General features: G+C 38.5%; 1 protein-coding gene across 1 annotated transcript in view; it reads left to right on the forward strand.

Moving 5' to 3' along the window:
• The first annotated feature begins 552 nt into the window (after positions 1 to 552).
• Positions 553 to 25,293, forward strand: part of TOLLIP (toll interacting protein) — a 213,427-nt gene continuing 188,686 nt past the window's right edge. Inside the window, 1 exon segment of the mRNA XM_030201244.1 lies at positions 553 to 981. Within this exon segment, the coding sequence (XP_030057104.1) occupies positions 949 to 981 (33 nt within the window). The 5' untranslated portion in view covers positions 553 to 948.

The following is a 25,293-nucleotide window of genomic DNA, read 5'->3' on the forward strand; positions in this document are numbered from 1 at the left end:
CCTCCAAATGACACACTGATTACGATTTGTAACAAATTACCACTCTATCTACAAAAAGTTATTCCGTTATTATACTTCCTCTGTGTACATCCGTATGTTGCACAAGCTGGCGTGTTTGAAAATATAAGTGAGATTAAATTAAAATGCTACTAACAATAAAGAACGACAACATGGAGGCTGCAGCTCAAAGGTTTGTTTGCTTTGTTTTGAGTGTTCAGGGATGGCGGAAGCGCGAGGAAAGGGGAAACAGAGACTAACCCAAATGGCTTCAACTTTTAACGTCGCCCGTCTCCTGTTTTCATCCAGTCTTCTTGATTCTAACCTCCTTGGAGCCGGCAGTTAACTCCTTTGGATACGGTGGCCGAACAGGCCCTTTCACGTCACTTACATTGACACTTTGACAAACGACAGCATTCTAAAAAAACAAACAATCTGGTTTAGTGTACGCATGCGCATTGAGGCTAAGCGATTACTTCATCATCCATCAGCTCAACGCTAGCTATGTCGGTCCCGTGCACACATGCGCATTACGCTTTTTGGTTCGGCGTCGGTTTCTTCAAGGCCACGGGCGTCCTGGGCGCAGCGAGAGAGATCAGCTGATTTTGGGGTTGACTGGGCAGGGCATGTGCAGTGTGCTGGAAGTTGGGGTGGGGAGGGCCAGCGGTGAGAGATCAGCTGACGCAGATTTACGGGGAAGAGACGTTAGAGGCGGTGTGTGAGAGCACAGGACTTCAGAGAAGCTAGTCCTCCGTGTATGTGTGTCTTGAGATAACGGGGATTTAAAGGAGCCAGCCGTTCTGTGTATGTGTGTCTGAAACCCCGGGGATCTGTGTGTATGTGACATCCCAGGATCCAGAGGAGACAACTACCTTGGGTGTGTGTGAGAAAAGCTCAGAGGATCTGGAAGAGACCGTGAACGCAGGGAAGCACCGGCATTTCGTGGCAGCCATGGCAACCACGGTTAGCACGCAGAGGGGCCCGGTGAGTACCCCGGGAACTTACGTAGAGGGAACAGGCGGGTCTTGTCTCAGCTTAACACCCAGTGTTATCATCCTCGGTCATTCAGCTCTGACCCTTCCCTTCGTTCTGAACGTTAATGCAGGCGTAGGGTGTGAGGGGGTCTTCCTGACTCCACATCAGCTGTAGCTGATGATTAACAGGGATTGCCATCCACTGAGCTGAAGACATTGAGGAGCCCTAACTTTGGGAGGGCGGTCCCGACGCTTTCTGGTTCATTATAATTGCACAATCTTTGGGCAGAACAGAGAGGTTTTGTCCTAATGTTTTATAATTACACTAGGGAGGAGGGATAAAGAGAACCTGCCATGCTCCTTCTGTACGTATTCCTGAGCTAATACCAAAGACAAAACCACAGATCTACATCATAATCCATTTCTTGCAGAAGATGCACAGATGGATATGGTACAAAAACACAAACATATTTCCAGACACATGTGAACTTTTAATACAACATACTTAGTTGCTTTTGTTTTCACAGTTGCTCCTGCCTATGCTGTCTCCAATCTCAAAATGTCTGCTGTTTTGACAGTGGAGACATCAGGGGTTGGAGTGACTGGGGACCACTCCTGTGTTGAGTAGGCCACTAGACAACCAGAGCTTCCATAGTAGACTCAAGGAGGGCCTATGGGTGGTGGCAGGCGCTTTTGGTTGGGGGAGCAGGTTTTTCAGTTTCATATGAAAATGCACCAGCATTTTTGGTCAAAATGCTGAATGTGAATTTTGGGCCGCTTTCGGTTGGCCTCTAATTGTTACCATCTTGAGGATTAAAGCTAAACCCATGGCCCAAAGAGTGGTTTAAGTGCCATACAAGACAAAAGTGGTGACCGGGAGTCTCCCTGAAATATGCTTTGATGGATCTCGATGTTAGGAATGACAATTGATCCTCTTCATACTTCAGATGAAGTGCAGTTTGACACATTTTCATAGTGAGCTTGATGTATTTGATCATTCCAGGATTTATTTTGTATGTTTCAAGGTTATTTATTATCCAGGAATGTGGGATGCTATCAAAGGCATTCTTGTAGTAAATTATGCTATATTGAACTGCTTTCATGGCACTGATCATAATGGCTTTAATCAGCATTGACAAGTCTCTGGTTCAGTATGTTCCCATCTTATTGCCCTGTGTCCTATTCCTTTGAATGTTATTAGAATCAAGATGATTGTATATTCTATTGGCATCTGTTGCAGGGAATAGCTGAATAGTCTGTATGTAGACAAGTTGTGGATCTGTGATTTTAAGGACACTACTTTAGAAGAATTTTTTCCTGTTATTAGCCATTGTGGTGTTAAGTGTGGTTGCCTAACCAATTAATTTGTGCGGTAGGCCAGCTCTTGATGGAGTGATGTTAACTCCTTGAGCTAAAAATTGGACCAGGGCTCTTTTTAATTTATTTTGGGGTCCTTTTTACTAAGCTGCAGATAAGTGCTCGACTTTGTTTTCCTTGAAAAGTACTGCTCACAGTATATAAGACAGTTTGCATAAGATTAGAAATAAATGAAAAATGGTTTCAGGATATAATAGAGATCATTGAAGTTCACAAAAGGGAAAGCATTGAAGTTCTTAAAAAAAAACCACAGAATTTAAGTTTGAATATATTTCAGGTAAAGAATAAAAATCAAATAATTATAAAAAAAACGAGGTTTTTATGACCAGTGATGAACACCACGCCTCCAGTTAAAGCTGCTGAAGATCATAAGTAAGCGGTAGGGTGTTTTGAGGTCTTTTCCTCGATTTTTTAAAAAAAGTATTGGATTGAAACAAATTCATATTTTCATATACAAATTTAGTGGACTCTTATTGCTTGGTTAACTTGGGCGTCCTTATAGCCTCTTTTAATAGGTTGCAGTAAGTGCTCCAGCTGTAATTTTTTTAAAATGACCACATTCTAATGGTAACATTAACGTTCAGCCATTAATGAAAATAATAGGAAAAAAGGTTATTTTTTTATAGCCATGGTTAAAGTCCTTTGTAAGTGCACGCTAAGGCCTATTCTTGTGCCCAGGGCTGTCCGTTTCTTTTGACAAACATGCCTAAGAAGAGGCTGAGGAAAGTTACCCCCTGGCTCAGGGAAGGTAACAAATACTCTGGTTTTCGCTCAGTGAAAAATTGATTAGTTTACCGATCACTTACTATCTACCGGGATAAGCCCGATCATCAGCCTTTCTTGTCTTTGGGCAGTAGTATTTTGCTAAGCCCCAAAGAAAGAGTGCCACCATTGAACCTGGCTTTTTCAGTGAATAGAGCGTCTGGAGGGGGCTGACCATTCGCGTGACGAGCGTCGGTGCGATTTCCCAGGGGCCGGAGTTGTCAGCTACAATGATGTCCTCTCAGTGAGACTTGGCGTTGCATCAGCGGGCAGAGATTTGGACAGCATTGAAAGCATCACAGAGAGTGCTCAAGTAGAGATTCCTGCCTCCTTAGGAACAGAGATCTGGCCCAGAGTTAGTAGGAACAGGTAAGACCAACATCATTTACCTTGGAGAAAATCTGTAAAATGATAGTTTCTCTGGGTCAGACTATAACATCCCAGATTTCAAATTGAGCTGGAAAAATTAATTCTCTGGAGCAAAAAGTGGCAAGTTTGGAACAGAAGATGGACTCAGGACTCATGGTTAAGTGTGTTACAGAATTCTGTGGAGTCTTCTACTACCTCTGTTTGATGAATGGATAGTTTGGTTAAGGGTCAGACAAGTCTTGAACTTAAGTGTGAAAATTTATACTAAAAAATAAGCGTGCTCTAAATGCTAAAGACGCCCATATATTCCTATGGGCGTCTGTAGAGTTTAACATGCGCTAAAAACGCTAGTGTGTCTTTGTAAAAGCCCCCTCCCAAATGCATAGGAGGAATCTTTGGCTAATCAATTTTCCTAGGATTTCTGGTGTTTCTGCACAAGAAATATTTAAAAAAATACTTTTGGAGTTACTTTAACCAAAGATTCAGTGCTTCCTGCCTCTAGGGTTTTCTGTCTTCCTCCATTTAAGAAAAAAAATCTGGAGATGGAGAAGTGGATCACCTTTTGCAAATATCTCAGGGTAGTTCAAATTTAACAACTTTTTTGGAGTCATCAAAAGATGAAGCTGCAATTCGAGACACACTTAAAAAATTATTTATTTATACAATTAAGTTTAGAAAGACAAGATACATCTTTGAAAGAACAAAATACCGAGATATAAAGAAAATTATCAGAAAACGAATTTACTAAAGCACAAAGAAAAAATCTTGGCTAAGTAGTCCACAAATATGGAGGATCCAGGATGTTGTTCCAAGGGAAGTTGGATTAAAAAATAAAAATTATAAAGAAGGAAGGACAGGTAGTCTTCCCTTAATTATATCTTGATCAGCTAAACAACTATGACCTGAGCTACCTTGTGAATTTTGTGTAATTGGAGAGGTTAAAAAACACCCCATATTTTTTATCTTAAAAAGAAGAATACATTTAGAAGGAAAATGGAGCATCTTGTCTCATTCCTATAAACTTAGTCCACTTAGAAACATCAGGGAAGATCTGAACTTTTCTCTTAAAAGGTAGGTTGAGGTTTTTGAAAGTATAACCTCAATAAAGCTTCTTTATCTTGCAAGAACACAAAAGAAACTAGGAGTGTTACTCTAGTTTTAACTTCCTCCATCGTCTGTTCAATCAATGTAGAGACATCCAAGCTGTCTGATGATACATCTCGAGCCACACTTATTGCTACTGTGGCACTTGATTATGACAGGGACTGGCTTTTGAGACTTTATTTTCGACACGGGGACACATTGTTTTGTACTTTGAAAGTTCGAATGTTTCCAGATGTTGCTAAAGCTACTCAGAGATGTCACAAGCAATTCCTGCTTATGAGACCCAGGATTTTGGCCTTGGGGGCTCTTTTTCTTTTGAAATTTCCTTGCAAATGTTTGGTCAAGTATAAGAATGAGAATTTGATTGTCTTTCAACTGTCACAACTAGTGATGTTTTTGACTAACAAAACAGTAGATCACGTGTCAAGAGGCCAGGCGTCTTTTACCTGAGAGCCAAGGTGGCTCATTTTCAAAGCACTTAGACTTACAAAGTTCCATAGTAACATATAGAACTTTGTAAGTCTAAGTGTTTTGAAAATTCGCCTCAAGGCGTTCAGGCTTGAACCTTCTTCCTCTAATATAATTGTATTTATGCACTCTAAGCTTTGATTGCTTATAATGTTCTTATAGTTATTTTTTTCCATATGGTTTGTTCTCTGTCCCCTCTTATATTGTGGACTTTGAGGGACAGTATGCTATAGCTTTCTTAATGTTAATTCTTGGGGCCCTGTTTACTAAGGTGCGCTAGCGTTTTTAGTGTGTGCTAAAAATTAGCACGCGCTAATGCTAGAGGGTGTTTCTAATGTTAGCACGCACTAACAATGCTAGTGGGCCTACAGTGCGGCTTAGTAAACAGGGCCTTTGGTTTGTTATTCTTTAATACTATTTCTTTGCATATTTCAAGATTCTGTCTTGATGTATAACTTTGAAAAGTGAATTAAAAAAAAAAGCCAATTCTTACCACACCTTAATAAAAGGACCCCTTTATTTAGAAATATATTTTCTTCAGATTTGTTAAATTGAGACAGGAAGAGACACACAAAGGATAAAATTAGAATGAAAATAAACATTAAGGAAATAATTGCATCTCATAAGTTTACCACTAGCAGTCTGATGCTCAGAACTGTTGAGGTAAGCTAGTAGCACATAAATTAGCTCGCCTATGCTCAAAAGGAAATAATGTGCGAATTTATGGGCACTGTTAATGTGAAAGAAAGGAGGAGGGGGACCGTTCTTGGCGTATGTGCAGAAGAGTTTTCACAGGAAGCTTAACTCCTTTGTGCATGCGCCAGGTAAAACACGAACATGAAGCACACATTGGGTGTCTGTTTTCTGTGCCTTTAAATATAAACTTTAAATTTTATTTATTTAGTTTTATTGCTTTACTTATATTACACAATTAATAACTTGTTACATGCAACACAGGGAAATAATACAAATTCAATATGTCTTTACATACAAAGAAAAAAGGAAAAAACTTTTTGACTTCATTTTTGTTTCGTATTTAACCCTTCCTTAGACCACAAACTTGGGGAGTGACCAAAACATTTAAGGAAATCACAGTGGAATACAATAAACAAGAAAAGGCCCAGCCCGCCATACGTTAAATCATACAGCCTATTTAACAGTTGTTAATTCCCCTGATACCCTCTTCAGGTCTATGAAAGCCCTAAGCTGATCTGGTACAAAAAAAAAACATATTTGATTCCCAAATATTTAACTAAGCATTTACAAGGGTAAGCTAAAAAGAAAGTAGCCCCTAACAATTTTGTTTCATCTCTCATATCTAAGAAACTTTTCCATTTGTCTTGAGTAGATCTAGTGACATCTGGGAATATCCTTTTTTTTTTTTTTTTTTTTTTTAATCAGAAGGCTTATTTTTAAACGCAGGAAAAAAGACACCAATGTGTGCTTTCACGTTCGAGTTTGCTTGGACTTCTCACTACTGGTGCTTAGAGGCTTGCACGGGCTTCCACTTGTTTAAAATCAGGCAGATTTGAAAGAAAGAATCATGAGACATCCTCTCTTCAAACAGCCTAACGCCTGTTGTGAGCTGCCATTATAATTTACAGTGGTAAGGTGTCTTTATTTTGTGTGCTGTTCTCTGAGCATTGGGAGGGAATAGGAAATAACCTTGTTAACATGCGTTTGACTACATTAGCATGCTATTTGCATTGATCTCTGGCTCGCTTGTTTCCTGTGCCAGAGTGTCTGAGCATTCTGTGCTCACTAATGCGGATGCTAGTTTGGCGCTAATGGCCTCTATTGCCCATGTTTGCTTCTGAGCATCAGGGCCTAGAAGAGGCAGCAGAGAACAAAGTAAATTTTAAAAAAAGACAAATGAATTACAAGGAACAGTTGGCAAATAAAAACACCTGCATAAATTCTTAATACCCAATAGATTAATGCAACTTATGTTATCCCTCTCTGAAACTTAAGGCCCTGTTTACTAAGCCACACTATAGGCGCATTAGCGTTTTTAACACGCGTTAACCATGTACACCTCTACAATATCCCTATAGGTTCCTACATGGGTAGCACGCAAGCTAATTGTAGGTATGTTAAAAACGCTAGCATGCCTTAGTAAACAGGGCCCTTAGACTTACAAACATATCTTAATTGAGATGCTGCAATAAAATGTATGACTTAATACATCCTTAATAATACGCTTCCTAGAAACTTCAAAAAGAAATCTAATTAAGGGATCCTTTTACAAAGGTGCACTAGTGTTTTTAGCGTGCACTAAAAATAAGTGTGTGCTAAACATGAGAGATTTCCATATATTCCTATGGGCATCTCTGGCATTTAGCATGCGCTAATGATTAGGGCACAATAAAAACGCTAGCACGTTTTTGTAAAAGACCCCCTTAGGGAGTAGCACCCTCGATCTTAAAAATAATCTTTTTCTAATATACTACACGTCAAATCTGGGAACACATTTACCCCACACCCTTGAAATTAGACATGCTGATATGTAAAATGCAAGAGAAAAATGTTATTTCTATTAGAGGAACACAAGAAAGTTGCTAGTGTAGCTCTGTTATTAATTTCTTCCAAAGATGTTTCTAAGATTGCAGTGAAATTAAAGCTCTCAGGTTGTCAAACCCACCTGATCTTGCATTTTCTTGATAGAAATAAAGACATAATAAGCCCTTGAAATAGCTGGCAAGTCATCCACAGATACGTGCAAATATCAAGGAAATAAGATCTAAGCATTTCTGAAGCAGAGGTCAATCTATTCAAGGACTAATGAATAAAAACACATTGTTATAATGATGGTTATTTTCAACAACGTCTAATTTAGATTTCAACAATATATTACCTTTCTTTAAGGCTTGATTTGTTTGGAGTGGAGCAGTAGCCTAGTGGTTAGTGCAGTGGACTTTGATCCTGGGGAACTGACTTCAATTCCCACTGCAGCTCCTTGTGACTCTGGGCAAATCACTTGACCCTCCATTGTCCCTGGTACAAAATAAGTACCTGAATATATGTAAACTACTTTGAATGTAGTTGCAAAAACCTCAGAAAGGCGATATATCAAGTCCCATTTCCCTTTCCTCTAATAAAGTAATCCTTTCTTCCTGGGTCTCTGTAACCAGATGACACTTAGGCCAAAGATGGCCAGTAGTGGAGGAAATACCACAGGAGTTGTGCTGTATAGGTGAATTTTTATCGAAATTCCTTTGTTTGTGGTGAATGCCTGTGTCAGGAGTCCTGAATGCATAAAATGACAGGTCTGATGAAAAATGAAGGGTGCAACATATTTCCACATTCAGATGACATTTTTAGGTGGTGCAGAATGGGTAAATGGTATATCATAGGAGTGAAACAGTGGATGGAAGAGAATGGTTTACTTCTAAATATGGCGAAAACAGAGGTAATGATTGTGGGATGGGAAGAACTGAAAAAGTGCCCTAGACTGTTTGCTTGGGAGATATGAGTGTTTTGGTTAAGAAAGTGATATTGTGGGAGGTGATGCTGGATCATAGGCTTACAATGAAGTCCTAGATTGCTAATGTTGTTCAGACAGCCTTTGGACAATTACATATGATTTTAGATTAAAATCTATTCTTACTTTGTATGATTACCGTTGTGCGGTTCAGATGGGACTGGACTACTGCAATTCCTTGTACGTTGGTATGGCTGCTTCAGGAGTTAAGGCATTGCAGATAGTCCAGAATGCTACTGTGAGATCAGTTGTGGATTTATCTAGATGTTCACATGTGACACCTGCTCTTAAGCAACTACACTGGCTTCCAGTGGCACAAAGGATTAATTTTAAGGTGCTGACAATTGTTCATCAGGCGTTGTTTGCTTCTGCTCCATTTTACCTGAAACAAGCACTTCAGGTGTACCATCCCAGATGTAGAATCTACTATGCGTATTTCTGTTGATGCAGTAATGCAATTTTATTTTTGTTACATTTGTACCCCGCGCTTTCCCACTCATGGCAGGCTCAATGCGGCTTACATATTGTATACAGGTACTTATTTGTACCTGGGGCAATGGAGGGTTAAGTGACTTGCCCAGAGTCACAAGGAGCTGCCTGTTCCTGAAGTGGGAATCGAACTCAGTTCTGCGATATGCTGATACGAGAGCTTCGGCTTTTGTGTTGGTTCATTCCACAAGGAAATTCCAGCTATCTGGCCAGTTTCACCGATGCTCTGACCTTAAGTAGTTTAAAAAAAACTTTTGAAAACAAAACTGTTTGTTTCTGTGTTTTGGTAATTATACATGAGTTTGCTGTTTGATGCTCAGTGATATTTTGTATTTGTGGTTGCTTATGAATGTTTTTATGGAAACCACCTAGTTATAGGAGGTATATAAGTTTTTAAAATAAATGTGATATTTGTTTTCTATTTCAAAGAGTACAAAGACTAGGGAACACTCAATGAAGTTACATGGTAATTTTAAAATAAGTAGGAGGAAATATTTTTTTCACTCAAATAACAGTTAAGCTTTGGAACTCATTGCTGGAGGATGTGGTAACAGTAGTTAGCACCTTTCATTTTATGCATTGAAAACCCCTGACATAGATGTTTAAATAAATTTCATCTATATAGCATGACTCCTGTGGTATTTCCTCCACTCCTTGGCCTTTGTCTGTCTTTTGTTCTCCATGTTTGCAGATTGTATTTCTTGGTTACTTCAGGAAGGCTTAATGCAAGTTGGACTCCACAGTGTTCTTTTTAACCTGTTAGTTCAGACCAATCCATAACTGATGGTTTTTGGTTTTTTTTTTTCATATTTCAGTTAACAATACAAGATTAATCTTGCTCAAGTAACACAGAAAATACATATTTAACAAGCAAATTAAAAATATAATAAGGAAACATTCTCAAGTCTTCCTTAAACACCACTGTTAGTGTGTGTGTGTTGGGGGGGGGGGGGATTTAAAGAATATTGGGAGAAAATAAAAAGAAAAAAATGTTTTCTGAATCTGAATTAACAGATCACCAAAGGCATAGCAATATGAAAAAACAAATAACCTAAACCTTAATTACAATAATGTCTTATCAGAAAAACACTCAAATGATCTTGTTCTTATTTAGAAAAGCCCTCAACTGCTCTGAGCTGAAGAACACATATTTTGACCCTCCAAGTTTAACCATACATTTACACGGGTTTGCCAACAAAAATGTTGCACCCAAATCTTTAGTCTCTTTTTCCTCATAGCCAAGAACAATTTTCTTCTTGCCTGAAGAAGGGCGACGAAAATGATAAAGGGGATGGGACGACTTCCCTATGAGGAAAGGCTAAAAGCTAATAGGGCTCTTCAGCTTGGAGAAAAGGTGGATGAGGGGAGATATGGTAGAGGTCTATAAAATAATGAGTGGAGTTGAACGGGTAGATGTGAAGTGTCTGTTCACGCTTTCCAAAAACACTGGGACTAGGGGGCATGCGATGAAGCTACAATGTAGTAAATTTAAAATGAATCGGAGAAAAATTTTCTTCACTCAACGTGTAGTTAAACTCTGGAATTCGTTGCCAGAGAATGTGGTAAAGGCGGTTAGCTTAGCGGAATTTAAAAAAGGTTTGGATGGCTTCCTAAAGGAAAAGTCCATAGACCGTTATTAAATGGACTTGGGGAAAATCCACTATTTCTGGGATAAGCAGTATAAAATGTTTTGTACATTTTGGGGATCTTGCCGGGTATTTGTGACCTGGATGGCCACTGTTGGAAACAGGATGCTGGGCTCGATGGACCTTTGGTCTTTCCCAGTATGGCAATATTTATGCACTTATGTTTTTTGCGACACCCGGTAAATCCAAATTTTTCCCATTAAATAATTCTGATGCATGATATAAAATACAATTTCAAAATTGCATTGAGATCTTGCTTAAATACTAAAGAGACAAGTAGCTCTTTCAGAGGCCTCGGACAAAGATTCTTTGAGAATAGCCAATTATATTTTCAAGTCCAACTGAACCCTCGGGTCACGATCACTCTCCATTTCACCCTGAGAATTTTTTGGAAGATATAGGTACGTAATATATTTTATTTATAAGAGGAACAGCTTCAGAAGAATATTTCAAAACTTCAATATGATACCTCTTGAAGAAATGAAGAGGAAGTATTCCAGGGGACTTTGGAAAGTTCAGCAGCCTGAGATTGTCTATGATTATAGTTCTTGATCTTTCTATGCATAACAAGGTTATCTTTAACAGCAGACAATTTAAAATCCTGAAGACTTTTTATTTACTACTACTACTATTTAGCATTTCTATAGCGCTACAAGGCATACGCAGCGCTGCACAAACATAGAAGAAAGACAGTCCCTGCTCAAAGAGCTTACAATCTAATAGACAAAAAGTAAATAAAGTAAGCAAATCAAATCAATTAATGTGAATGGGAAGGAAGAGAGGAGGGTAGGTGGAGGCGAGTGGTTACAAGTGGTTACGAGTCAAAAGCAATGTTAAAGAGGTGGGCTTTCAGTCTAGATTTAAAGGTGGCCAAGGATGGGGCAAGACGTAGGGCTCAGGAAGTTATTCCAGGCGTAGGGTGCAGCGAGACAGAAGGGCGCGAAGTCTGGAGTTGGCAGTAGTGGAGAAGGGAACAGATAAGAAGGAGTTATCCATGGAGCGGAGTGCACGGAAGGGGTGTAGGGAAGGACGAGTGTGGAGAGATATTGGGGAGCAGCAGAGTGAATACATTTATAGGTTAGTAGAAGAAGTTTGAACAGGATGCGAAAACGGATAGGGAGCCAGTGAAGGGTCTTGAGGAGAGGGGTAGTATGGAGTAAAGCGACCCTGCGGAAGATGAGACGGGCAGCAGAGTTTTGAACCGACTGGAGAGGGGAGAGGTGACCAGTGGGAGGCCAGCAAGAAGCAGATTGCAGTAGTCTAAACGAGAGGTGACAAGGGTGTGGATGAGGGTTTTGGTAGAGTGCTCGGAAAGAAAGGGGCGGATTTTACGGATGTTGTAAAGAAAGAAACGACAGGTCTTGGCGGTCTGCTGGATATGAGCAGAGAAGAAGAGAAGAGGAGTCACCTTTCATTTGGTTAACTTCAGTTGAAAAATCTTGTTTAATCTATTCTACTGCTTAGTCATGTCTTCCATCTTCCTCCCCAAAGCATTTACCTCTCCAGAAATTTTTGGTAGTCACAGTGTCCAAATTTGCAGCATTTTCCAAATCGCTCCAGTGTGACCTCCATGGGAGACTGTAGAAACTCTACAGCTCCTGATGCCCCTTGCTTGGGCCAGCCACATCCACTCTAGTGCCTTCCAAAGCAGCATTCCCTCAGCAGCTTTGGTAGCGGAGTCTGGCGTTGTACATGGAGGAACTGAATATGTCAAGACTTGAGGAAAAAGCTTTTATTCTCTCCCTGTCAGAGATGTACAGCAATCCACCAGCTGCTGAATTTTGTGTTGAACTTCCTTTGGTTGTCCTCGTGGTTCCTGCCTAGCCTGATTTCTCATGGATGGTTCAAACTACATGCTTCTTCTCTAGCATACTCTTATTCAAGCCTGTCTTCAGCTTTCCAGTGTTTTTAATTGTGCAACCTTTTACAGTTGATGACCAAGGTATAATGAACTGAAGAGAACATTAATCATTGTAGTGGGAGCCAAGGAAACTGTTTCTTCCATGTACATAGTTGTGTGGAATTTACTGTCATGCATCCAGAAAGTGGGGTCTTTTCTTATAAACTTATAATAGGAAAATGACTTAATAATCAGATCAAAAGGTGGTATGCTTGCATGAATTCTGTCCAGTCTATTGTTAGTTCAGTGGCAGTGTGATAAACAGGATTATAAATCTCTGATGATTTAGAGATGGCAATTATATTGACTAAATTCTGTGCTATGCTATATGATTCTGCTAAGTTCAAAGGAGATTCTAAGCAAATTACAAACAAAATAAGTTCCCTCCCCACTCATACTTCTCATAGGGGCGAATGGGGTGGGGGTGCATGTTTTTAGTGAATGCATGTGAGATTTGCTGGTATGTGGATGCCAGCAGAGGGGTAGGCCAAAACAAGGAAATTGCAATGCTTAGGAGTTTTTAAGGATGCAGTTAAAAACATAAAACATGATGGCAGATAAGGGCCAAATGGCCCATCCAGTTTGTCCTTCTGCAGTAACCACTAACTCATCCTTTCCTAAGGGATCCAAATGCCTGTCCTACGCTTCCTTAAATTCTGACACAGTCTTCGTCTCCACCACCTCCACTGGGAGGCCATTCCATGCATCCACCACCCTTTCAGTGAAGGAGTATTTTAGATTCCTTCTAAGCGTATTTCCTATCAACTTCTTCCTATGCCATCTTATTCCAGGGTTTTCCTTTATTTGAAAAAGGCTCACCTCCTGTACATTGATGCCACTGAGGTATTTAAACGTTTCTATCATAAGCCCTCTCTTCCAGCATGCACATGTTTAGGTTCATAAGCCTGTCTCCATATGTTTATGATGGAGACTGCTTACTAATTTTGTAGCTGCCCTCTGGACCGACTGCATCCTGTTTATATCTTTCCGTAGGTGTGGTCTCCAGAATTGTATGCAGTACTCTAAATGGGGCCTCATCAGAGACTTCTACAAGGACACTATCGTCTCTTTTTTTTTTTTTTCCTGCTGGTCATCCCTCTCCTTATGCACCCAAGCATACTTCTGGCTTTGACCATCGCCTTTTCTACCTGTTTGGCCACCTTAAGGTCATCAGACACAATCACCCCCAAGTCCCGCTCTTCTTTAGTACACAGAAGCACTTTACCCCCGATTTGGTACTGTGCCCTTGTGTTCTTCTAACCCAAGTGCATGACCTTGCATTTCTTAGCATTAAATTTTAGTAGCCAATTACCGGACCATTCTTCAAGTTTTGCCAGATCTTTCTTCATGTCATCCATACCCTCCAGGGTGTCCACCCTATTACAGAGTTTTGTATCATCCTCAAAGAGACAAACCTTACCAGATAGTCCTTCTGTAATATCACTCACAAAGATGTTAAAAAGAGCCGGCCCAAGGACCCAATCCCTGCGGTACACCACTGATAACATCCCTGTCCTCAGAGCAAGCTGCATTTACCACTACCCTTTGTTTCCTCCCGTTTAACCAGTTTTTAACACAGTTAGTTACTTTAGACGTCAACCCCTACGTTTATTTCACTCTTTCTCTTCACTTGTTCTGTGTTCTCACTGTGGCAAAAGTATAACAAGTTGGAATTTTTTGTACAATGTATTTGGTTTACACTTTACTCTGACTCATGTTTTGTACATGATACTCTATCTGTTCCTAGGCATTGTGCTTATAAATAAATAAAGGAAAAACAAACAATAAGTCCATCTTCATAGCATATCTAATATATTGAAACTAAAAATAAAAATCTTTCTCATCAGTTGCACATCTCAAACATTACAGTTGTATATCTAATACATTGAAACTAAAAGCATCTTTCTCATCAAAAAAGACTTTAACGCTTTCCTGAAGGAATAATATTGTGTTATTCTCCGAATTTCTAAAGGCATTCTGTTCCAAAGCCTAATTCCCTGTGTTAAAAAAAGAATACTCTAGCATGGATTTCTTCTGAACACCTTTAAAAGATGGATAATTTAATTTCAAACAGCGTTCCGATCTACTTGAAGAAAAGGATGATGGGAAATCCAAATAATTAATCAGTCTACCAGATTCATCACTGTGCAGCATTTTGTACATCATACATGCTTGCTTAAACTTGAATCTTGAAGATACATGAAGCCAATGTAGCTCCTTCAACAGTGGGGATGCTCTTTCATATTTTCCCAGACTGTAAATCAATCTCGCTGTATTCTGCAGAAATTGAAGTTTTTGTTAGTTTTTTTTAAGTAAGACCCCCAAATAGCGAGTTAAAATAATCTGAGTATGGAATCTGGATTGCTTGTGCCACTCTTCTAAAGTTATCCGGGTGTAATTTAGATCGAATTGTTCTCAGCTTCCGTATGACTCCCAACAGTTTGAGTGGTCTTCAGTCATTAGTTTCTTACCTGTACCCAATTCCAAACACTTAGCTGTCAGCTTCTCATAATCTCCAAACCAAACAACCTTAGGGCCCTGTTTACTAAGGTGCGCCAGCGTTTTTAGCATACGCTAATTTTTAGTGCGCGCTAAAAACAATAGTGCACCTACAGCACAGCTTAGTAAACAGGGCCCTTAGTCTTTAGTCTATTCAATTTCAGAAAATTAGCTTTAGCCCACAAGAAAGTCATAGTATGTATTGACTAAATGAAGATGTAAAACAAAAAGAGCAGATCGTGTGGAAATGAAATACAATTTATTTAAACAATACAACAATATTTATATGAGTACAAACAGCCCGACACAGGCCGTGTTTCGCCCAACTGGGCTGCTTCAGGGGCTATAAAAGATATTTAAAAAAATAAATAAAATTGGTGAGTAATCTGCTATAATATTACATATCTAGGTAACATATATAAAATATATAAAATATATACACATACATGTATATGCACGTACAACAGATATATCATGTATATACATACATAAATTTAAAATCATATGTATCTCATAAAACATGCCCTATATATAATACTTATCGCTTGGGCAATACATATATAGAGAACATCATCTAAAATTATATCAAATATTGATAAAACAGAACTCAAAGAAATCAAAAGAAAAGGAACAGCTATACCCTATGTATACATAAGAGTAAATTAGATTGACATAGGCTAAGACACCCACCTATACAGAAAATCCTTTGTTGCCAAATCTAAGGCAAACTGTAGAAATCCTGTTAATTTAAAAAGATTTGTATGAGTGAGTATCACTGTTATATACTAAAGTGAAGAGCCAGACTTGTTATAAAAAATATATATTGGACTCACATGCATCAAGGTTTGGTTTGGAAAAAAACAGCTGAGTCAGAGATTTCAAAACATGGTCCACTGATCTAAAAAGAGGTGGAGACAGTAATGTATTTGTCTCTATGTATAATCAATAACGTAATTCTGTGCATGGTTTATAAAAAGATCGATAGTGTTAGCTTATTTGTTTAACTCAATTTCAAATTCGCCGTTGAAAGAGCATTAAAACAAGGATTCTACTTACATAAAGCCAGCGCTTCGGTCGCGTATCTATTGAAATCATCAGAGAACAATTACTCGAACATAATACATTATCTAGGTTTCCAGTGCAATTCATCATTAAATTGGCCACAATAGCACTTACCAAGAATTTCTTTTCATTCAAAGGAAAATTTTACCATCAGATTAAAGGAACAGCTATGGGTGCAACATTCGCACCATCTATTGCCAACCTATATGTAGCAGGGTTTGAAAAAAACTTTTTACCAGGAAATAAATATATGGCTAATGTATTTCTGTGGAAAAGATATATAGATGACATCTTAATGATTTGGAAGGGAACAGAAAGTGATTTGAAAGATTTTCATAATTGGTTAAACACTTTAGATACTAATCTTAAATTCCAAATGAATTACAGTAATAGAACCATCCCTTTCCTGGACATCAATATACATATCAAACAGAATAAATTTACTACAGATGTCTACCGTAAACCAACAGATGTTAATAAATATCTACATTATACAAGCTGTCACAGTAAGAGTTTAAAAACCAATCTACCTTATAGCCAGTTTCTGAGACTGAGACGATTATGCTGAGACTCAGGAACATATGTAGAAAGATCTAAAGATATGTCTAAACGGTTTATAGAAAAGGGTTATCCACAGAAGTGCATAAGAGAAGGTTTTCAGAAAGCCTCGAAATTCACAAGAGAAGCACTACTTAGACCAAGTCCTAAAGGAAACAAAGATAAGATTATATGCACACTACCTTTTACCAACATGTCCTATTCTATTGTCAGTATAATTAAAAAGCACTGGCATTTATTGGAAAGTTTAGAAACATTTGACCAAAAAAAACTTATTGTTGCTTATAAACGAGAGAAGAATCTGAGAGATCTTCTCGTTCCATCTACACTACCAGGTACAGATGCATCATTAAGTAATCTTCCTAAAGGACATTTTCGGTGTGGTAAATGCTCTGTATGTAATGTAAATATTAAAACTAAAAGTCTGTACATACAATCAGCTAAACAAGTAAAGTGATATACATCGCCATATGTCCCTGTGAATTAGCCTATATAGGCAAAACCAAAAGAAAACTTAACACTAGAATTATAGAACATAGGAGCGCTCTAAAGAATAAATCATTAGAAAAACCACTAGTAGCACATTCACTGGCTTTTGACCATAAATTTGAAGAGTATAAATTTTGTGCTATTTATGTATATAAGAACAAGTGGAGAGGTGGTTCAGCAGATACATTTTTGTTACGAAAAGAGCAAGAATTTATCTATAACTTAAATACCCTTCACCCACATGGCTTAAATGCTGACACACATTTGTCTGTTTTTCTATAACCTCTTATGATAGCTGCCTTCTAAGAATTAATATTATATTATATGTAAGATAGGCATCTAAGACATCCACCATACATCTATTTTTTACTTAGTGTATTCGCTATGTCATTCAGACCTTTTATTCAAAATCCATTCATTTTATATTTATATGAATATTTTTCACTTTTTAAATTAAAAGGAAAAGTATATTAGTAACACGCCGCTGACAACTGGTGCTCTTTCAATAAAGGTGGCACGTCGCTATTTATTTATATATTGTGACGTCATCAGCTATCAACGATACTCTTATATCTATATGTTTTAATATATTCCGTTGTTGAATATACTTCACTCTACATGATCCACTCTTCCCTCGGTTGTCATTATATATTATTGATCCCAAATACAAAATACTGCGGGACCATCGCGTCCTTGAGGTTGACCTATGACCCCCTGCTTCCTGTTTTAAGCTTCCTCTGTTTGCTGTGAGCTTTTTTTCAGCAAACTCAGAGATACGCGACCGAAGCGCTGGCTTTATGTAAGTAGAATCCTTGTTTTAATGCTCTTTCAACGGCGAATTTGAAATTGAGTTAAACAAATAAGCTAACACTATCGATCTTTTTATAAACCATGCACAGAATTACGTTATTGATTATACATAGAGACAAATACATTACTGTCTCCACCTCTTTTTAGATCAGTGGACCATGTTTTGAAATCTCTGACTCAGCTGTTTTTTTCCAAACCAAACCTTGATGCATGTGAGTCCAATATATATTTTTTATAACAAGTCTGGCTCTTCACTTTAGTATATAACAGTGATACTCACTCATACAAATCTTTTTAAATTAACAGGATTTCTACAGTTTGCCTTAGATTTGGCAACAAAGGATTTTCTGTATAGGTGGGTGTCTTAGCCTATGTCAATCTAATTTACTCTTATGTATACATAGGGTATAGCTGTTCCTTTTCTTTTGATTTCTTTTGAGTTCTGTTTTATCAATATTTGATATAATTTTAGATGATGTTCTCTATATATGTATTGCCCAAGCGATAAGTATTATATATAGGGCATGTTTTATGAGATACATATGATTTTAAATTTATGTATGTATATACATGATATATCTGTTGTACGTGCATATACATGTATGTGTATATATTTTATATATTTTATATATGTTACCTAGATATGTAATATTATAGCAGATTACTCACCAATTTTATTTATTTTTTTAAATACCTTTTATATAGCCCCTGAAGCAGCCCAGTTGGGCGAAACACGGCCTGTGTCGGGCTGTTTGTACTCATATAAATATTGTTGTATTGTTTAAATAAATTGTATTTCATTTCCACACGATCTGCTCTTTTTGTTTTCCATCTTGGAGTTTGCAGACCGTCTGCCTTCGTGCTTTCTTGGACCCTAAATGAAGATGTCCCTGATGAATTTTGTCTGTCATAGGTGAGCAGAAAAGTGATGACCACTGTTGCATGTTCAGTAGCAAATCAGAGGAAGTTTGTGTGTAACTGCACATTTTGATCTAGTTGGTGAGATGTGAAATTGGGAAGGGGAGAGAGTGGGGTAAGGTTAACTTGCATTTGTCTGCTTAAAGGCCTCCTTAGGCTGATCTCTGAAATGGCAGAGGCATTTTTAGTTCAGTATGTTCTCTGTAAAGCTGGGATTAAGGGAACTTTGGTACACAGTCCATATAGAATTCTGGCATTCAGACTGAGGATAAAGTCAATGTATCGTCCATTAACGAAAAGGAAGGTACTCATTATAATCAGCCTTTTTATACTTTTAGTTTTAGGGACCAGTTATATTAGGCATTGAGTGGGGATGCTTATTTTTATGTTTCTGTGGTGATTTAGTATGAAAGTGTTGAGGATATGTTATGGAGTGGTTACACCAAACTGTTATGAGTGACCTTTCTATGTGGATGAATAGTATTTGAGTATTTTATTTACTAGGCTATGATAATTCACATAGTGCTGTAATAGTATGCTTGGAGCATAGCTTTGATGTAGTAAGCGTCTGGTAAGTGCAAATAAATAAACAGTAATATGACTGATGTTTCTCAGGGATTTTAATTTAGTTACGGTTGGTGGATCTCGCTTTCTGCAGCTGTTGATGACTGCATCAGCAAAGTGGTTAGATTCTGTGAGTAGAGAAATTAAGTTTTCTCCTTCAGCTGTTGCAGTTGCGCTTTCATCCGGACTTGTTCAAACACTCTGACCGTGTCTTCTGTTTTGGTGAGGCACCCACCTCTGTACAGACTCCCTCCAATGATTACAACTTATCAAAGACAATCTGGAAGTATTTATCCAAAGCTTTATTCATCACCGCAGTCACCTCATTAATGACCTGCAAGTCTCTGTTCATTCTGCCGTCGGTTCCACCACCTCCAATATCACCTTCCTGTATTGGGACAGAGCCGACAGCCATGCTTATAGAGGTTGCGACCCCTGGACTACTTTATTTTGGTGCTGCTGGTTCTGAAAAGCAGCAGTGGCTGCAGCATCGGAGGGTGAACATGGAAGGGGGAGAAAATACACTGGATGGAAGGAGGGTGAGAGGGAGCGAGAAGGGAGATGCTGGATATGGGGGAGGGGGAGGATAGTTAATGAAAAACTGGGGAATAAAGTGGAACGGAAATAGGAGAGCTGGAAGCTCTAGGCAGACACAATAAAATAAGAAGATTTGAAGTATGGATAGTAAGAATGAATTAAATCTATATAGAGTTGGAAAAATAAATTGAAGAAAGCCAAAACTGAAAGGAGAGAGAAAAATGGCAAATGGACAGGAAACCCTGGTAAGAAGATTAAAGGAAGACGGAGGAAAGAAGAAACCAGAGATTAGGACCAACCAAATTAGAAAAAGTAAAGGGTCAGAAAACAAAAGTAGAAAAAAAATTACTTTTAATATAACATAAAGTGGTGTGGTAGCTGTTCTAATTAACCTTAATAAATACAAATAAAACAAAAAACGGGAAATAAGGTGAAACCTTTTTATTGGATTAATTTTAATATATTTTTGACTAACTTTCGTAGGTAAAAACTTCCTTCCCCAGGTTGACAGGATACCATAAAAAAATATACTGTTTTGATCTGAGGACCGGATGAAGAGGTAGGGATATGTGCATAGGAGGAGACCTTTGGGACAGACAGAAATTGGGGTCTTGCTAGGAGTTAAGAGGACGAGAGAACTGCAGTTGGAGTGAGAGGGGGAGCTGGGGAGACTGGAGCCTGAGGAGGGAAAGGGGAGGAAAGATTTCAGGTCTTATGATTGGGAATTCTGCCCAAAAAGTTAAATATCCTGAAAAATTCTGTATAATTGTAGTTTTTTTTTTTTTTGGTGGTGTGGGGCAGAATTCCTCCAGAAGTAAATGTATATATGGTAATATCTTGTGTTGGATGATGTCACCTGGAATAGACTTCCAACAAAGTTGTAGGAGCTAGAATAGTGGCAGAATTCAAGTACTCAGGGACTGACAGGAAGGGGTGGGAGGAAGATCAGATTGCATAAGGCATATGACAACACGGTGGACCAATCTGTTTCAGTGATGGTTGGATTTGTCAAAATATGTCTAATGGTATGGTAAACAGGTAAAGATGGCATGTGTATAAATAACTTGATCATAGGATACCTGTGAACATTTAAAGCATGATAGGGGTTATTGTAATGTGCATAAATAATGGTCAGTCTGGAACACGGCAATGGGTGAATCTCTTCATAAAGGCGTTTAATAAATCTCAATAAATAAAAATAAATGTGTATTAATAATACCTTTTATAGGATGTATGCTAGGAGGTTAGTTACAGCTATGAAGAGTGAAGGTTTTCAAAAATGTTTTTGACTTAGCTGTTTCACAGCAGGGACTGGAATCTGGCATCAAGAGCTTTTTTAGTTCATAACCATCAGAGGGATTTTTTTAGCCTGTCTTATACCCTCTACTCCCTCTCAGTGATAGTCCTGGGTTATAGGGCACACTGAGGCTCTTTCAGAACCTTCCAGGCATTTATTTAAAAAAAGTATATACCTCACCACATTACTTAGCACAATGACAACCTGCCCATTTTAAAACACAGACCTTCACAAACAATACAGAACACAACACCAACCACATGAAATAAACCGTACTTATTACAAGCCTTTAAAGAAAGGAAAATCACTTTTGGGTCAATATTTAAACTCCATGATTTAAAATTTTTTTTAAATATGACAGCTGTGGCATTTAAATCATTCATATATATTCTGTGCTGATTTATATGTATGACCATTTTAATATATGCATAGTTGGCCTAAATTAAACTGCTTAGTAATATGGATACCCCCTGATTCTATAAAGGGCGCTTGGAGATGCACACATCTTAGTTGAATAATTAGCCAATTATATCCAATAATTGGCTCTTTAACCCTTTAGTGTCCAATGTCCCGTAATAACCCATATGGGAACAGATTGATGGGAACATTGGACACTAAAGGGTTTTAACGTGTTATTATTGGTGCTAATTGGAATCAATTAAGATGTACGTATAAATTTAGGCGCGGCATGGAAATGGGTCATGGATTCAGGCGGATTGTGGGAATGTTTTTTGGTTGTGCATGCCTGTGCACCACATTTTTGTTGGTGCAAATGGTGATGCCTAAATTTAAGCACAACCCCTGGGACTTAAGCACTATTCTATAAACCGCGCCTAAATTTAGGAACGGTTTGTAGAATAGTGCTCAGCGTTGTTGGTGGTTTTTTTTTTCAGCGTCATTTATAGAATATAGCCCATAGTGGCTGAAGATCATTGGCTGTGGATACTGTTGGACAGAATGTTCTAGCGCCAAGTGTATGCAGTCTGGATAGTTCCAGAGCGCCCTGTCATGATTTTCAGCAGCACTGTGCTTATACTAGAGAATTCTACGTGTGGCACTTAGTGTTTTTTCTATTTCAGTCCATAACAGAAGCAAGGCCCTGAAATGGCCCAAAAATGGCAGGTCTGTGCAGAACTGCTCTTATGCGCAGATATGAAAAGGGGTGTAATGATGAGAGGGACATGGGCAAGTCAGAGGCAGTCTGTGCAGTGTTACAGAATTTGAGGGATCTGCGCCCAACTTGCGTACTGTGATTTTGTTTGTTAGTGTAAATGCTTGCGCCCAGAGTTTGACGCAGATTCCGGCACTACAAGCTACTCTATAAAGTGCACCCATCCGGGAATGCCTTTTATAGAATATTGTTCAGCGTCAATTTTTTTTGTGCCACTGATAATTCAGATAGGGCACGTAGAAGTGCTTTTGAATATTGAACCACTTTATTTTTTAAATCCTAATTTCTAGACAAGTGGCAGTTCACTTCAGAGAACTGGGCCAGCACTGAGAAGGCCTTACCATGAGTTTCTGGCATTAATAATAGAGCCTCACCTTTGGAGTGAAGGTGACAGAGCAGGCCATATTCTTGTAGTAAGTCCGAAAAGTATTCTGGGCCTGTTATGTTTATGTATGTTTATTAATACTTGATAAACCGCTAGGCTTCCTCAGAACCCAAAGGTTTATAATTAGTATTGCATCTAATTCTGGTCATTGTATCTCAAAAAAGATATAGCAGAATTAGAAAAGGTTCAAAGAAGGGTGACCAAAATGATAAAGGGATGGAACTTCTCTCATATGAGGAAAGGCTAAAGAGGTTAGGGCTTTTCAGCTTGGAAAAGAGATGGCTGAGGGGGGGATTTGATTTGAGGTCTACAAAATCCTGAGTGCTGTAGAATGAGTAAAAGTGAATTGATTTTTAACTCTTTCAAAAAGTACAAAGACTACGGGACACTCAGTGAAGTTACATGGAAATACTTTTAAAATGACTAGGAGGAAATATTTTTTTCACTCAACAAATAGTTAAGCTCTGGAACTCATTGCCGGAGGATGTGGTTACATTGGTTAGCATATCTGGGCTTAAAAAAAGATTTGGACAAGCTCCTGGAGGTAAAGTCCATAGTCTGCTTTTGAGACAGATGTGGGGGAAGCCACTGCTTGCCCCAGGATTGATAGAATGGAATATTGCTACTGTTTGGGATTCTGCCAGGTATTTGAGACCTGGATTGGTCACTGTTGGAAGCAGGATACTGGGCTAGATGGACCATTGGTCTGGTGCTATAGGGGTTGTGCTATAGGCTTAGCGCCAGAACTTTAAGCATCGACCTCCCTTAGATTGCAAACCGTCTAGGAACAGGGAGATGCCTATTGTACTTAAATATAATTCATCTTGAACGGCTACTAAAAAGTGCTGAGCTAAATCCAAACCCCTTTCCCTTTTTCTATAATCTGTTGTTTATTTCCTACCTTCTCTTCAACTTCAGGGCAGGCTATAATAAAGAGCACCATTAAAACATAACAATAAATTCAAATCTGTCAGTAAGATGGAATACATTCTGTTCTGAATTGGAGCGTTTTTAATTATTAGTTTATTACCTTAGCATCTAGCTCAATCAACCTTACTAAGGCCCAGCAACACAAATAAAAGCTGCATTATCATAGGCCAAACACCTGCTCATATAACTGCTTTTCTCGCTTTCTCAAATAATTACTCTAGTCAATTTTCAATGAAAAAGCAGCCAGTGTTGGAACAAAAAACTAAAGGCAGAACACATAATTGTAGACCCAGAAGAAAGGTTTAGTAGGGCGTGCTGTGATGACATGAACTTGGACCAGGATGAATTAAGAAAATATTGAAGGTTGATGCACTTGTGGTTTCTTCAGCAGCCTTACTCTAGCTCAACACCATGGCTTTGTTAAGAGTAGCCATTACAACGGAGAAAGAGAGGAAAACCGTCCCTACTCATGCGTTTATAACATCAATCATTACATTGAATATATGTGACTAGTGACATTTAGAAGATATGGACTACTTTGTGTCATAGTAACATACGATACAGAGTTGAGGGGTGTTGGACTAGTGTGCAAGGAGTACTGAGGTTACTTGTTGTGGGATAGGAAATATGAACATATCCATATGATAAAAAAATTAAAAGAATATTTTGTAAAAATTGATAATATAGTTGTAGTGTGAGAACTTTATTGGTGATCTAACATTTATTTATTGCCACATATTTGGTATACTACAAGGGGGCCAAATATGGTAGCTATGCGGTTAACTTAAAAGAAATAAAAACCCCATAATGTTTCTGCGGTTAATATAGTATCAGTGTGGCTTAGAGAGGAAGGATGGTAGAGAACCAACATCAGGAGTGAGCGAGAGAGGCAAAGGCATCTTGCAAGAGGTAGATTTTAAACAAGGATTTGAATTTAGGGAAGGAGGATTCCAATCTGATGTGTGTGTGTGCGTGGGGGGGGGGGGGGGGGGGGGGACGAAGTTGCAAAGTTTGGGCCCTGAGTAACTAAAGGCAGTTTCTCTAGAAATACTTAAATGGAGGGAAGTGGGGGGTGGAGGGAAAAGAGATTATGCTGAACAGGATGGAGTGCATGGGAAGGGAGGTATGGGATGAGGAGGTTGTTGATGTAGGCAGGAGCAGTGGGGAGCTAGCCTTTAAAGACTAACAGAAGGACTTTGAACTTAATGTGAAATGAAACAGGGAGCCAGTGTTTGGAGACGGAAGCATAATCAAAGCGCTGAGCACGATGAAGATTTACTGTGGTAAACTGAACAAGATGAAGAAGCTTGAGTGAGTAGAGAGGAAGACCGGCATAGAGAGAGTTAAAGTAGTCTAGATGGGAAATGACAAGGGTGAGAAGTAGTAACCAACCCACCCAAAATGGGTTTATTTTGCGCATATTATAATAGTAATAAACCTTATTCCTAAGCTTAAGATATTTGGATCAGATCTCCATCTCTCAAATGTTATTGGTAATGCTCCCCA

Source organism: Microcaecilia unicolor, chromosome 4 (assembly GCF_901765095.1).
Source record: "Microcaecilia unicolor chromosome 4, aMicUni1.1, whole genome shotgun sequence".
Taxonomy (NCBI): domain Eukaryota; kingdom Metazoa; phylum Chordata; class Amphibia; order Gymnophiona; family Siphonopidae; genus Microcaecilia; species Microcaecilia unicolor.